Here is a 15707-nt window from a genome sequence, read left to right as displayed (position 1 = left end):
TTAAGGCATCACTCAGATTACATCACTCACACACACCTACCTTTGTTTTGTCATACACTCATACATACACACTGTCTTTGCTTAAAATGCTTTCATCTTAACACTACTTTCAAAATAAATACCAGTCTCATCATGGTTCACAAGGCCCTGCATGATCTGGCCCTGCCCACATTGCCAGCCTTATCATCCACCAAACTACCCCCTGCCTGTTGTGCACCAATCAGCCTGCATATCATTCAGTCCCTCAAGCACACAACCCACCCTCCCCCCACAGGGACTTTGTACATGTTGCTCCTTCACCTCACCCCACCCCTCCCCTGCTTCATCTTGTTGATCTTGTCAGTCTCTCTGTTGCTTGTGTTTCCATTTTTGCTTTGGCTGCCAGGAAGCTCTAATCCAGATTTGAGGCCTTCCTGTAGTAAGAATCTAAGGCCTTATATACTATTTTTTAGTTTTCCAACCTCATCAGTCAGCTCTGTCTTACCTTCCTCTCCAGACTTTCTCTGCCACATTCTCTTATACAGTGCCTGGCATGTAGCCGGCTCTCAATAAACGTAGTGGAAATACGTGGTTTTAAACTTTTTTTTTTTTTTACAGCCGAATTATTTGTATCTCTGAAAGTTGTCTTCACTCTCATTTGGAACGTGGTGGAGTAGAGACACAATGGGGAGCACCAGGCACTGTGCCAGGCATTGTGTCTACCCCACAATTCTGCAAAGCAGGCATTTCTGTTCTCAGGTTATTAGAGGCCAGACAGTATGGGTGGAATAGGCCTGTTTGGTGACTCCCAATGTCCTAGCATGGTGCTGGGCATACGGCAAGTGCTCAGAACAGCTTGTTCATCAGCTGCCAATGCTGAACTCACCTGGAAATCTGCAAGCTGTCCTTCCCCATACTTAATTTCACCATCCTAAGAGGCCTCTAGTTACCTTAATCCCATGCTGGTAGACTGTCCCAGTGCCATTCCTCATCTAGGACTCTGCTTCCCAAGAGAAAGTTTCCAATCCCAACAGGCCTGGCCTCAAAGGCAAATTAGGGTTTGCATGGCAGGACAATTTGGTTTGCTATCAGAAGAATTGCCCCTTTATGGTTATTATTCAAATCTCCCCTCTGCCCTGGGTGGGGGGGTATTCTCACTCTGCCTCGGTCTATTCCTGGAAGCAAGGACCTCCCTCTCCCCTCTCGCCCCTCCCCTCTCTGGCCCCGGGTCCTTACCCAGCCAGACTTCCCCAAACTGTCCAGCTCCAAGTTTCTTTTCCAACTTAAGGGATTCCCGGGGAATCTCCCAGGCATCTTTCTCCCAAGGCTTCTGGGGTTTGGAGGACACGCAGGGCATGGTCAGCTTCTGGCAGAGTCCGTCACTCCCCTCTGGAACAGAGCCCCTGATCAGTCGAGGGCCACCAGCTCCAAGTCAGCCATAGGCTCCCCCTTGGAGGCCTCCCTTCCTGGCCCACTGCATCTGGCCAGTGTTCCAGAGTTGCCACCACCAAGGACATTCCCAAGAAAGCAGAGCACGTGAGATGCCCTCTCTGCCCTCCTACTCAACAGGCCTAAGACTTCAGGAGAATCCAAAGCAAGTATTTGTCCAAGGAGGGTCAGGAAAATCTCAGCAGGCCTTGGAAGTGGCAGTACCCCCGTTGACTAGGATTCATGGGAGGCAGGCCCACCCAGCTGGGATGCAGCCCCAGGCAGGACTCACTCTTGTAGTGGGCCACCAGCTCATGCAGATTGCTGAAGGTGCTCCGTGGGGAGATGTAGAAGCCCTCGCTGTCCAGGGTCCGGATCTTGTAATGTTTCACTGTGTCCCCGTGCTGGGGGTCATAGTCTCGCACAGACAAAGAGTAGCTCCCTGCATTAGTCCGAAAGAAACCCCTCAGGAGTTGCATCTCAGAGGCTTGCCACCTCGTATCAGCACCCTGACACCCGGTAAAGCCACTGCTGGCATCATCCTGGCACCTGCGCAGTGGAGTATAGGGTAGGAGTGGGCTGTGGAGTCAGGCTGCCTGGGTTCTCGTCAGGCTCCTCCATGCCCAGCTGTGAGACCCTCTCTGTGCCTCAGTGTCCTCATCTGTAAATGGGATTGGTCACCATACTTCATCACCTCATCACATGGTCTGATGGTTAAAAGAAGTAATGCTTGTAAAGTACTTGGGATGGAAACACTCAGTAAATGTAGGCTGTCATCATCTTCCTTAATATTTCTTTCTTTCCCTTTCTTTCTTTCTTTCTTTCTTTCTTTCTTTCTTTCTTTCTTTCTTTCTCTCTTTCTCTCTTTCTCTCTTTCTCTCCCTCTCTCTCTCTTTCTCTCTTTCTCTTTCTTTTTTCCTTCCTTCCTTCCTTTCTTTCCTTTCTTTCTTTTCTTTCTTCCTTCCTTTCTTTCTTTCTATCTATCTATCTATCTATCTATCTATCTATCTATCTATCTATCTATCTCAGAATCCAAGATACCATATCAGTTTGCTAAAAAGTTATGCTATTCTGAAACAAATAAGCAAAAAGATCAAACAAACAAACAAACAAAAATCCAGTTCAATTATTAAAATACAAACACTTAAATGTAAATGTAAACATTAAATGTTGTGGTTGGCTGGCAGGGAGGGTATAGCTTAGCGGTAGAGCACATGCTTAGTTAGCATGCATGAGGTCCTGGGATCAATCCCTAGTACTGCCCCCTAAAAAATAAATAAGTAAATAGACTTAATTACCTTTCCCCCTGCAAAAAAATTTTTAAAAAGAAAAATATTTATCTATCCATTGATAGATCAATAGGTAGAAAGAGACTTATTAAAAAAAGTGCTGTGGTCTGCTGAAAGCCCCCAGGATGTCCGGGTCCTAATTCTTGAAACCTATGCATGTATTGCCTTCTATGAAAGGGATTTTGCAGGCGTGATTCAGTTAAGGATCTGGAGACGGGGAGATTATGCTGGATTGTCCAGGTAGGCCCAACGTAATCACAAGTATCCTTATAAAAGGAAGGAAGAAGGTCAAAGTAGGATGTATGAAGATGGAGAGTCGATGTTAAAGAGATGTGAGAAAGGGGCCAGGAGCCAAGGAATGCTGGTGGCCTTGAAAGGTTGAAAAAGGCAAAGAAACAGATTCTTTTCTGAAGCCTCCTGAAGGAACCAGCCCTGCTGACACCTTCACTTCAGACTGATTTAGACTTTTGACCCTCAGAACTGTAAAATAATACATTTATCTGATTTTAAGCCATTGAGCTTGTGGTGATTTTTTTTTTTTACAACAGCAATAGGAACCTAGTACACGTGGCATCACATAGACCAGAAACACACACGTCTTCCAGTCCATAGCCATGGTTCTGCCATTTGTGGGTTGTATGTCCCTGGGCAAGTTATTAGTCTCTCTGTGTCTCAGTTTTCTCTACCACAACAGCACTACGTCATAGGATTTGGGAGAGACTTAAATTGTTGCAACAGTAACAATTGACCATACATGCTATCCACTGTCTAAGAACCTTGTTGGAATAAACAATGAATGAATAGATATAACATATATTATAATGAATTGTAGTTATACACATTATAATAAATTATATTATTCATTATAATGAATGAATAACCCCACAAGGTAGAAGTTTTATATCATCATGATCTTATAGACGAGGAGACTGAGGTCCAGGGAGGTGAAGTAACTCACCCCCAGTCACATAGCTTGTAATTAGCAGAGCCGGGATTCAAACCCAGCAGCTGGCTCTGGGATCCCACTGAACCACCCTGCTCAGTCAAGGTGAGGCTGGCTTAGGCTGATGCTGAGTGGGGTGGGGCAGAATCCAAGAAGCAGCCGGATTCAGGGCACTCCTGCTGCAAGTTTTATTAAATCAGTGAACCCCTCTGGGGGGTTGTTGAGGACCTATTCCCCAACCTCTGAGGCCTGTGAAACTGGCCCAGGTTCACCTTCCTGCCCCCCAGGTCTGCCACTGTTTCTTTGGTTTCTCTGCCCCTGTGTGCAGGATGGCCCAGCGGGAGAAGAGAAACCAAGGGCTGCCTCTGGCTTTACCTTTTTGTCCTGTTTCTTTCCTGCTGGGGACTGGAAGGGGGCTTGCTGGCGGGGAAGAAATAAAGCCTAAACATTCACTGACCAGAAACACTGACCGGGAGTGCCATCCTCCAGCCACATCCAGGCTTCCCCAATTCAGACACTGAGGGGGCAAGTAGAAGGCCACACAGGTGCCTTCAATCGATGTCCCCCAGCTGTTTGCCCAGGGTACTGTGAGGTCACACTTTATACAATTCCCTGATTTATTTCAACCAAACAGTCTTGAGTCTCAACACAGTAGTGAAGGTGCACTCCGTGTGTGAAATCTGAAATCACTACCTACATTCATTCCTTGGGAAAACTGGAGTTTGAGTTAGGTGATGTTTTCGGGCACTTCTTTTGACTCCGTGGGGTGGTGACCGGGCACAAAGCTACCCTCACAGCATAGGAATTTTGGGAAGCAGGTCACCAACATCAAAACTTCCAAATACCTCGAAGGAGCCATTTTAAGCAGGGTGCCAGAGGAGGCTGGCTTGGGGCTCCTCCTGCGGCCTGAGCTCACCTCATTTCCTTACGGAGGGAGGGAGGACTCAGGCTTGTGGACAAGATATATTTTGATGTGCATTTAAAGGAATACAAGATAGTGAAAATCAAGTTCAGCAGGATGTTGTTTTTCGGGGCAGTAACCACTGCCTCCTCCTTCCACATAAACCTAAGCCAGGAGCTACTGGGGACTGAGAAGGTCCAAAACAGACTTGCGCAAAGGGCAGGAGGAAGCCTGGCAGCCAGATGTGTTTGAGGATCGTCCAGCCCCTCCATCCCCCAGGGGATTCCCCAAGGGAGGGGTGGTGGCCAGTCGTGCCTGGGGCACCCCTTCGGGGGGACAGGGCGCGGAGGGCTGGCGTCACCTTTGGTGGTCTCGCTGTCCCGGATCATGAAGGAGCCCAGCACGTTGCCGGGGGCCAGGAGCTGGCGCTCGGCATCCTTCCGGCCGATGCCCTTGAAGAACCACCTGGAGGGAAGGAGCGGGGCAGCGTGTGAACCACGGGCCAGTCCGGTCCTGCTCTCGCTGCTCTCGCCTGGCATCGCGAGGGCCCGGCTTCCTGCGGCATCGATTTTACTCAGAGTCTTTTGGGGAAAACACCATTCTTTTGACACTAAAACAGGCATTTTACCACAGGTGAATACAATTTTCTGAGGCTGAAACTTATGCAACTTGGAGGGCTTTCTTGAAGGAAATAATAACAAATACAAAATGCTCACAGGTCACTCCAGCACTACCTAACGCGAAGGATAAGGTGATGACCGAAAGACCGAAAGACCGGGTGGAAAGATACAGCAGTTGTGACCAACTGTGGTCAAAAGTCTTACTTTTGCAAATTTCTCAAGATCATATGACCATCCTCTCAGGGTCTCTGAGGCCCATATGAGCAAGGCCAAAGCTTCATTACCTTCACAGATAATCCTTCTCTGTGGATACAGAGTAGAATATAAAGTTGGCATGAATTTCTAAGCTAAATTGTGAGATTACAAATCATTTTATACTTGGGACCATATCCTTGGACCTTTTGTTCATCCTCCCTGAATATTTGGGATCTTAGGTGGAAAAGTTCAAGCAGCAGCAACCAAGTTCCTTCCCTGAGGAGTGGTTCACATGCTGTGATCGAAAAAAAACCCAAATCAGAGGTCAGCTGGCGTTGGCCCTGCTGTGAACCTGCTGTGCGACTCTGAGCACGTTGCTTTCTCTCTCTGGACTTCTGTTTCCTCTGCTATCAACTGGGAAAAAAGACAACTAGTATTTATCAAGTTCTTCTTATCCACCCAACAACCCCATGGAATTGGTGGCTTTATTAGCCCTATTTTATAGATGAGGAAACTGAGGAACAGAGAGAGCAAGTAACTTGCCTGGCATCATACAACTGGGAAGTGATGGATGCAGGATACTCAAGTCTAACTCTAGAGCCCAAGATCTCAATCACCACACTACACTGGCCACTTGCCTTCTTTGCTTTCATTTTGTAAAGTGATTCATGCCCTGGTAAAATATTCAAGCAATCTTAAAAGTACACTGTAAGAGCTGTCTCCCTGGCAATTCTACCCCTCGGAAATTATCCCACCAATCTGGCACAGGAAGAAATGACATACATACAAGGAGATTTATTTCAGCGTGAGACTGGAAGAAACTTAAGTGACTACTGACAGATATGGTGGGGCATCTCTGGGACAGACACTGCAGCTGGGAAAAGAAAAGAGGTCACTGTAGGTGCTGCATGGAAGATCTGAACAAAAGATGCAGAACAGTGTATGTCGTACCCACCACTTGTGTAAAATAAAGGGAGATACACATTTTTTCTTAATCAGTACAAAGCATGTGAGAGGACTTATGAGAGACTAGTTGTGCCTGGGGAGAGGAAGTAGCTGGCTAGGGACAGGGTAGGAGAAAGACTTTTCACTCTTTATTCTATGTCCATCCTTCCACACCATTTACATTTTGAAACATTTGAAAATATTGCCTATTTCAAGGCAGAGGAGGAAGGAAGATTCCATCCCACTCTGATTCCCTGGGCCCCAGCTGCCCTCCCCAGAGACAGCCACTGTTAATGGTTTCTTGATGCAGACAAGAGAAGCTTGGAGTGCAAGACTGATATGAGTATTTAGATCTGTGGTTCTCAAGGTGGGTCCCTGGACCAGCTGCATTAGCCTCACCTGAGACCTTGTTAGCGATGCAAATTAGGAGCCAGGCAATTGGGGAGTAGGGCCCAGAAACCAGCATTTTAACTGCCCTCTAGGTGATGGTGATCACTCAAGTTTGAGAATCAGCCATTTAAGTTATCACCTAAATGATAACCCACCACACATGTTATCTGCACCTTGCCTTTTCCACCTAGCAGTTATGCTGCATTTAAGGAGTAATACCAGCCATGCCTCTTCCAAGGCTGCTGTGAGGTGTGGTGAAGGGATTCTGTAAATGGTCACAGCCCTGAGTCGGGGAGCAGAGCATGGATGCCCCAGGAGAAAACCTGGAGGGAGAGAGAAGCAGCCAACACCCCCTGCAGCATGTAGGGGGCCTGCTGGGGGAGATCCAGGACAGAATGGTCAGTGGTGGGAGCGGGGACCACAGACCACAGAGGGGAGGTTTCCAAGGGCAAAGTGGTTTCATGTGCACCAAGAAGAGGGTGACTTTAAGATGCAAAAAGCCCAAACATTTTAATTTTTAACAGGCAAGCATCCCAAACTCTTAATACCATCTAGCCAGAGGGAGGAGGCAGAGGAGATAAAATCATGGGGATTGTCAGTTTTCAACTATTTGACTGGATGATTCTAAATTGGATCTGTTGCTGTATTTACTGGATCTATTGCGGGTGTGGCCATCTTTTTACTTGTCAATCTCACCCCCCACACTGTGAACATCTCCAGGGAGGAACTCTGCCTGAGTCATCTAGTATCCCTGGAATAGGACTAGGGGTATAGTAGGTGCTCCAGTGTCTGTGGGATGACTGGGTGGAGGGATGAATGAATGAAATATAACTATGTTTTCAGAGTCAAGTTAGACACAAAGAACCTGCAGCCAAGAACAGCGGGTGACGGAGATCTCCTTGAGGGTGAGGAGTGTCTCATTGGTTCTGCAGCCGCTGCCTGGCACAAAGCCTGGTAAGGCACAGGCACGTTTGCTGAATGAGTCACATGAGGGATGACTGGCCAGGTGTGGGCTGGCTTGCCTCTCAGAGGACCCTGAAAGGCAACCATAGACTTGGCACAACCGTATACTTCATCCAACAAATATTCATAGAGCACGTACTGCAGGCCAGCCTGTGCTGAGAATGCAGCAGTGGACAGACAAAGTCCCTGACCTCATGCTCTTCCATTCTAACAGGGGAGGCAGACAGTGAATCTGTGAACAACCAAAGAAACAAGATCATTGTTGCCAATGAGGAGGATTCAGAAAGGAGTAGAACAGGTTTCCATGAGAAAGCGAGAGAGAGTCACAGAGGGGAAGTGTTTCAGACAGGGTGGCCAGGGAAGGCCTCACTGAGACCCGAAGGATGAAAAGAAGCCAGCCAGGCAAAGAACCCTTGGAAGGGTATGCCTGGCAGGGGAGACAGTGAGTGTAAAGGCCCTGGGGCAGGAACAAGGCTGGCTCTGCTCATGCTTCCTCTGGAGGGCAGGGAAATAGAATACTTACTCCTCTGTCTCCAGCGAGTTGACGCGGGCAACATAGTTGCTTGGAATGTAGCCCTCTTTCCTGGTGGCCAGGGATCGAGCTCTCCACCACTCCCCAGACCTGAGGGACAGGAGACAGCAAAGGGATCAGGGGCCAGGAGGACCACCCCAGTCCTCTTGGGCTGCCCAGCCTTGGCCTAGAATATTCCCAACCCCAGGTAGCTGGTAGGGTGAAGGGAGGGCCACCACTGTCCCAGCCCCTAGTCTGCACCCCTGATTAAGGTAAGTGTCTTTACAATAGTCCCCACCATGCATCTAAGGGTCCATCCAGGCCTGGAATCGAGCCCTATCCCTGCCTTCACAGCTTACAGCCCTAGTCTTTGGGTCAATCTTTTTCCCTGGGCTTGTGGCCTTGGCCTTACTAGCCATACTTAAGGTGGGGCCCTGTGCCTATGGCAGACTCACAGTGGTTCAGCCTGGGCCAAGAACCAGAGCTACTGGGCTCAGGAGTCTTACCAAACATAACTGCTCCCATCCTTGGGCCCCAGCACATACTGGCCACTACACCCATTGATGATGAAGATTGTAGGAGACTGGAGGTAGCTAACTCAGAGATCCAAGGACTTCTGAATGCAAAGTCACCTCAACAGGGTCTGGTCCCTAGGTAAGCCTGCAGCCTAATCACAGGAGTCCAAAGAAGGCTTCCCTGAGAAAGCACTTTCAGCGGTCCCTCCTTGCCTGGATGTGCACCCGGAGCAAGTACACAGCCCCTTTATTGTGACTTTAACCCAGGTTAGTAGCAAACCCTTCTTCCTTTATTATGACGGGTCCGCATCAGTCATTTACTCTAGTATAAGATAGTCTATCAGGTTCTTTATTCAAGAACTAAAGAGAGTATAATTGAGTATTGGAGATAGGTACATCTTAGGGGGAGTGGGCTGGGGACTCACTCCTCCAAGATCATCATCTGGTCCCCCTTCTGGAAACTGAGGTCTTCATGGTGAATGGCCTCATAGTCATATAGTGCAACCACAATGATGTCCTCAGAACCTGCTGGGAAGAGAGACACATGGGCTGGTGAGGCTTTATCTGAGCACACCCACGGCCCTGGGTGTTTCCCACCCCAATCCCTGGCACCCAGTCCTGGACCCCTTGATGTGTCTGTCTCATTTGCCATGCAGGGTGTGATTCTTGAGTTTAAAGCTAACAGAGTTGTGTTCATGTTATGAAACAGTGTTCTGGAAACACAAGAGCTGGTACAAAGTACTGTGGGGCAATTTAGGGGATTTTCAAGGGTGGTTTTGACAGTTTGGGATTTTTGCCTCCAGCTCTGACTGAGTTCCTCACCCCATCCTCTAGATCACACAAGACCCCACTGCACCTGCTTGCCAGATACTTACCCCCCATGGGCCCTGGTGGGTTGCCATTGCTGCTGTCATGCCACTGTGGGGAAGAAACAGGAGAAGGGGGTGAATCGAATAGTGTGTGTGGAGTCATGGAAGGTCTGTGTCAAAAATGATATCCAAAGCAACTCCTCCCAGGCCTGTGTGTCATGGGAAGTGGCCCAGAGAGGGATGGAGACATGCCCAATTTCACACAGCGCATTCAGGACATCACCAGCACAAGTTTCCAGGTCTCTTGGGTTGTGGGCTCTGCCCTCAGCCTTGGGCATCCTGGACGACACTGGGTTGTCCTTTCTCCTTGACATACAGTGAGGAGGTTGGTCCAGATCAGTGTTTTCTGAGCTATGTTTGAAGAAACCCTAGGCCCACCAACATGGCCCATGAATAAAGGCTCTGCTGTATATGTGAAACAACCTATGTGTCCAGCCAAAGGGGAACTGGTGCTTATGCTGTGATGCTCTAAGGAGCCCCTATAAGAGGGAGGCCAAGCTTCATTCCTGACACAACTAGACCTCAAAAATTCATTGTTGAGTGAACAAAGCTAGTTCTTCAGAATGGTAAATATGACACATTCATATAAAACGTGTATTCACACATCCTAAACACTTTCTGTGGAAACATACTATATGAGTGAAATTCATGGAAAAAGTTTGCAAGGGTCCACACCAAACTGACAACAGCTGATACCTCTGGAGAGGGGTGGAGTATTTCTAGGAAGGGGGACAATGGTCAGCAGACACTGTAGCTTTAAGTGTAACTTGTGATTTTTATTTTCAAGGAGAAAGAATTTGTGTGTCACACACATAAGTAAACATTAATCTAAAGAAACAGGTTTGGGAAACACTGAGAAGCGCATCCATTTTTGGGAGATTCACAAAGTCCATTACAAAGATTCATAAAGGCTCTAAGAAGTCCTACAGGGAAGGAGCGTATTGCCCAGTGTTTCACAAACTGATTTGACCTGGGAACCCTTTCTTACTTACTAACTTACCCCCGAACTAATGCCCTGCAGGAGGGGAACAGTGAATGGCTGCTAATAGCATCCCTTAAATCTGATGCTCAGAGAGGACAACCAAACCCTGGTGGGAGAGAACCCTAGCCTTGGGTTTAGGAAGAGCCGGCTCTGCCCCATCCCAGTGGTATGAGCCAGCTCTTCCTGGTTTAACCTCTTTGATCCTCAGTCACCCTGGCTATAAAGCAGTGTAACTCCTGCCTCACAGCTTCTGGTAAGGATTAATGATGTAGAAACACCTCATTCCAGTGTTCCAGCCCGGAACACAGTAGGTTTTCAAAGAATGGTAATGATTATTAACTGTTACTGCTGCTCTTAGTACTGGCATTCCTGTTACTAGTACTATTATTGTTACCATCACTATCATTATTGTTACTGCTCTTCCAATGATCACTATCACCACTGCCATTACTAGTGGGGCTACTTCCGGGGCAACTGCTGCTACCTTGACCACCACTATTGCCGCTGTGACCACTGTTCCTACCAGCAGCACTGGCCTCTGCCTCGGCCATTCTTGCTTCTACCACTGGGACATTGGAAACTGCACTGCCTGAGTTTGAATCCTCATTAACCATGTAGCCTTCAGCAAGTTATTGAATATCTCTCTGTGTCTCATCTGTGAAATGGGTATAACACAAATCGTGACCTACAAGAGCATCATTGTGAGGATTAAAGGTGTTAATAACCGGAAAGCACTTAGGATAGTGCTTGGTTCATTGAAAGCTCTGTGTAAGTGTAATTTAAGTAAGAAAATACCTCTGCTCGTATGACCGCTTCTCTCGTTTACTATTTCTGCCACAGTCCTGCTGCGGTTGCTGTTATGTCCCCATTAGCATTGTCCCTATCATCATACAATTGTTATTATAGTTATTGCCATGATGCAGATAGTGTCATAATTACTTGAACTGCTGTTGTCACTAATCTGGTCATTCGTTGCTCTCAGCACTGCTTATGCTACTGCCCATGTGTGAGGCCTGCAGTGCCCACAGGGACCTGGTCACCAAAGCCCAGGCCGATGGGCAGCAGGACAAGGAGAAGTGATGTCCTTGCCCCGGGTGCTCAGTGCAGGTGTATCCTGAAGAGTTTGGGTGCTGCTGGTGACTGGTCAGCTCAGTTTCACCCCAGACACACCCTGCTCGCCCTTGGGAAAACATGAAGCTGTGAGGGCAATCAGGGGCTGTCCCCGGGGCTGCCACTGGTCTCCCCTTTCTTCCCCCACTCACCTGCTTGCCTGAGGATGTAGGATCTGGCACATACACACGGCCGTGTGGGCTGGAGCTGGACTCGGTTTTTGAGACCTTGCCTCCTTCCCGGAGAAACTTGGACTTCACGCAGCCCATCCTGCAGCAAAGAGAAAGGAGATGAGCCTGTTTTACTCTGAGGTACTTGGGGGGAGCCTTTGATGCTGGGTCCCAGACCCTCTACTCCCAGGCTGGCTCCCCTTCAACTTCCCAGTCTCCCCTCCCACTGTCAACTCCCTTCACCTCACCCTCAACACATGGAGCTCACACTGTTCTTATCACCTGTGGACCTCCCCACGTCCATGTTCATCAAGAACCCACACAGAGTTGACAAGTTGTCATGGTCATGCTCCCAAGGACTGTGATGGGGAGTTTATTTCGTAAATAAATCATGTGGATCATTGAAATTCAACAGGTAGAGCCTCAGAGCAGAGTAGGGGGTGGGAGCTGCCAGCTCTGGGGTCAGAGAGCAAACAGTAAAGCATAACTATGCTTTTTATATAATAAGTTAACAGTTTATATTAAATGACAAAGATGAGGTCACATAACGCGGCTCAGTCTAGCTAAATAATAGTCAAGGCAGCATACTCTTCCTCTCATTTTATAATTGCCGTCTAACAGCTTTCTCCCTCCCTCCCTCTCTTTCCTTTTTTTCTTTCTTCCCTTCTTCCTCTCATGGATTTATTTGGTCATCCATCCACTCATTTACTCAGCAAACATTTATTGAGTACTTTTCTAAACCAAAAGACAAGCAAGTTCATGCTCTTCTGGAGTTCACACTGGAGATGGATGGGAGACACAGACAATAAATAGATAAAAAAATAAATAAGATAAACTGAATTAGTGAAAAGTGAAGACAATGAAAGAGGATGTGATAGGGAACAACTGGGCGGGGCCCTTTTAGACAAGGGGGATGGGGAAGGCCTCTCTCAGGAGGTGATGTTGGACCTGGGGCCCTACTGACACAAAAGAACCAGTCATGAAACACTCTGAGGGAACAGTGTTCCAGGCAGAGGGAACAGCAAGTGCAAAGGTTGAGGCTGGAATGTGCTTGAAGAGAACGAGGGTCTGAAAGGAGGCCAGGGTAGCTGAAAATCACAGGCAGGGGAGAGGATAGTATGTGACGAGGCTGCCCCATTTCGTACAGCCAGTGAAGAATTTGGATTTGATTCTAAGGATGATGGGAAACTATAGAAGTTTCAAGCAGAAGGATGACAGGATTACATTTGCACTTCATTATTATCTTTTAAATTTATTTGTGTTTCTTTCTTTCTTTCTTTCTTTTTTTTATATATTTGCACTTTAAATAATCCCCTGGATGCTGGGTAGATTATGGACCTTAGTGAGCTGGGCAGGGAGCTCTGTCCATGGCAGGAGTCCAGGCATGAGATGATGGTGGCCTGACCCAGGGTGGTGGCTTTTGATGAAGTAAGAAGCAGACATATTCGGGGGACATTTTAGAGGCAGACATTTTGGAGGTAACCCATCATCTTTGCTGATGGGTTAACCAAATTTAAAGACACTTAAAGAAAACACGTTTACCTGATCAGAGTCAAAACTTAATTGTTAAAGTGGTAGAAATGTTTCATTTCTTTTCTCAAAGTGCACACATGTATTTGCTGAGAAGACAGGCTGTGAGCAGCCACATGAGGAAGTAATTGTTTTCCTCATCTCCACACAAATGTAATTTTCTTCTAAAGCAGTTAGAACTCAGTTATACTTATCTTGTTAAAATAAACAAGAAAACCCAAATTCGTAGGCTTGTGGTTTAAGAAAAAAACCCAGATTTGTAGGCTGACAGTTCCTTTTTTTTTTCTCACAAGGATGTTTTTGTCTGTCCTAGTGGGAACTGGGAACAATTTACCACCTCAAGACTTAAGCGGTTTCCACTTCATTTGCCTTTTGCGAATAAACTAAGGAACAGATTCAGATTCCTGGAGGGTTGGATCATTATGCTGAAAAATTATTGCAATTAATCACTGCTTTAAAATGTACTTGTATGCACTTAAAACAAAACCCAACACCCCTCTGATTTGTGATAAATAGCTATTACTATTGTGGGAAATAAAGGAGCATATTGTGTGGTTTTGTATGGCATAAAATACTACATTTCATATATTTTGATTCACTTAAGCGTGTTCTGGGAAGAGGATGGCTGTGTGATGTAGGGCAGCTCGCTTCACCTCTCTGAGTACCTATTTGGTATCCCTGACATCATCAATTTACATATTCAGGGTGGCCACAGGGTCCCAAGGATGGGTCTCCGAAGACCTTGTGTTTAGGCATGATCCATGGATGGTGGGGTTCCACCTCGCAGGGTTGGGGTGAACACAGAGTGAGTTGATAAGTGTAAAGCTGTCTGCCACACAGTAAGCACTACAGAATTGTTAACCATAACCATTTCTGTGCACTAGCAATTGTGGCGGTGCCCTGGAGCATATATTAAGTACTGTTTGTAAGTCCTTTGGTCCACAAGTTTAGAGATACCACAGTACTTGAGAAGTTAACTTTTTAAAATAGGGAATTCCCATTAGTTCAATTTTTGCACAATAAAGTGTGTGTGTGTGTTTTTTTAAGTGATATACTGACAGGAATCAGATTTGCATGAAATGTGATTTCCCCCTAAACCAAGAAAACCATTCTGCTGCCTGGTCTGGAGTGGTCTCAGAAATGCTCATTTTCATGACCACTAGACCCAGAAAAGTAATGTGAGCCACGTATATAATTTAAAATTTTCTACAGCCATATTTTTTCAAGGTAAAAAGAAACAAGTGAATTAACTTAAGGATGTATTTATTTTTCCCAGGATGTCCAAGTTATTATTAGCATGTTATCAATATAAAATTATCAATGAGACACTTTACGTTCTTTTTTTTTCATGCTAAGTCCTCAAATCCTAGTGTGCATTTCACATGTACAGCACATCTCAGCTAGGACTTGTCATATTTCAGGGGCTCAGTAGCTATCTGTGGCTCAGGCTACTGTACTCAGCAGTGCAGATCCAGAACGTTTCCATTGCTGCCTCACAGCAAAGGCTGGTCTTGCTCATGTCTGTGTCCCTTAGCGCTTAGCTTAGTGCCTCCCTGGCATACAGTAGGAGCATAATGCACAGTTTGGGAGTAAAGGCATGCCCACATCCTGTGCTCTATGTAGTCAGCCCAATGTACCAGCATCGGGACTTAGTTCTTGCTCCAGTTAGGATGGGAAGACTGGACATACAGAAATGCTGTTAGGGATTGGCAAAGACTGTCTAGTGCTGGGCAAAGACTGTCTATTGCTGTGCAAAGACTGCTAAAATACTTATAGAATGAAAAAAAAAGTAAACTGCAAAACGTATATGAAATCAAGCCATTTTGTAAAATGAATATATATCTCGGTTCTGCCACTAATGTGTCTATGTTAGTTTGTTCGTAGGAAGAACTACCTGTTTATAACAATTGAGCAGTAGAATAATGTGTTGGATTTTGAAGAATGGAAACGTTTTCAATAAAAATTTGAGGAAACTCAAGAAGGTTCCAAGGGTGCACTGACTTTCAAAAAGGATTTGAGGGAGCTTATATAATACTAAACGATATACAGAGCACTTCAAGACTCCAAAAGGATTATGCTACACCATTTAGAAGGGACGGATTATTGAACCAGAATCCGAGGGTGCGAAGTTACTGCCATTGGGTACTAGATTTATCTCTAAGCTTCCTAGTAGTCAAGATAAAAATGAGAACATGTATACTGTCACCATAAAATCCCAGGAAGCATGGCGATTTATTGACAGAAACAACTATTCTTTGAGCACTAAATTCAGAAGAAAATTTATTATGTGGATCCTCATGTAAAGGTCACTGAAGAAGACAATGGACAGTTTCTCCCACTGTGATTTGGCAGCGGAGTCTGCAATAT

The 15707-nt window shown here is 46.4% G+C and overlaps 1 protein-coding gene across 2 annotated transcripts in view; it reads right to left on the bottom strand.

Annotated features, from left to right (window-relative positions):
- The window catches only part of HCK (HCK proto-oncogene, Src family tyrosine kinase), a 36444-nt gene that overhangs the window by 11137 nt on the left and 9600 nt on the right, over window positions 1-15707 (bottom strand). Inside the window, exons 2-8 of one of the 2 annotated variants that reach the window (XM_015237897.3) lie at window positions 11793-11910; window positions 9555-9597; window positions 9105-9207; window positions 8177-8275; window positions 4902-5005; window positions 1700-1849; window positions 1216-1368 (exon numbers count right to left, since the gene is read on the bottom strand). In XM_015237897.3, the coding sequence (XP_015093383.1) occupies window positions 1216-1368; window positions 1700-1849; window positions 4902-5005; window positions 8177-8275; window positions 9105-9207; window positions 9555-9597; window positions 11793-11909 (769 nt within the window). In that variant the 5' untranslated portion in view covers window position 11910. The remainder of the gene's footprint in view (window positions 1-1215; window positions 1369-1699; window positions 1850-4901; window positions 5006-8176; window positions 8276-9104; window positions 9208-9554; window positions 9598-11792; window positions 11911-15707) is intronic. The other variant, XM_006202668.4, reaches the window with a different exon arrangement.

This window comes from Vicugna pacos, chromosome 19 (genome assembly GCF_048564905.1).
Source record: "Vicugna pacos chromosome 19, VicPac4, whole genome shotgun sequence".
Classification (NCBI taxonomy): Eukaryota; Metazoa; Chordata; class Mammalia; order Artiodactyla; family Camelidae; genus Vicugna; species Vicugna pacos.
Note: the sequence above shows the minus strand (reverse complement) of the source record. Positions and strands in the feature narration are given on the sequence as shown.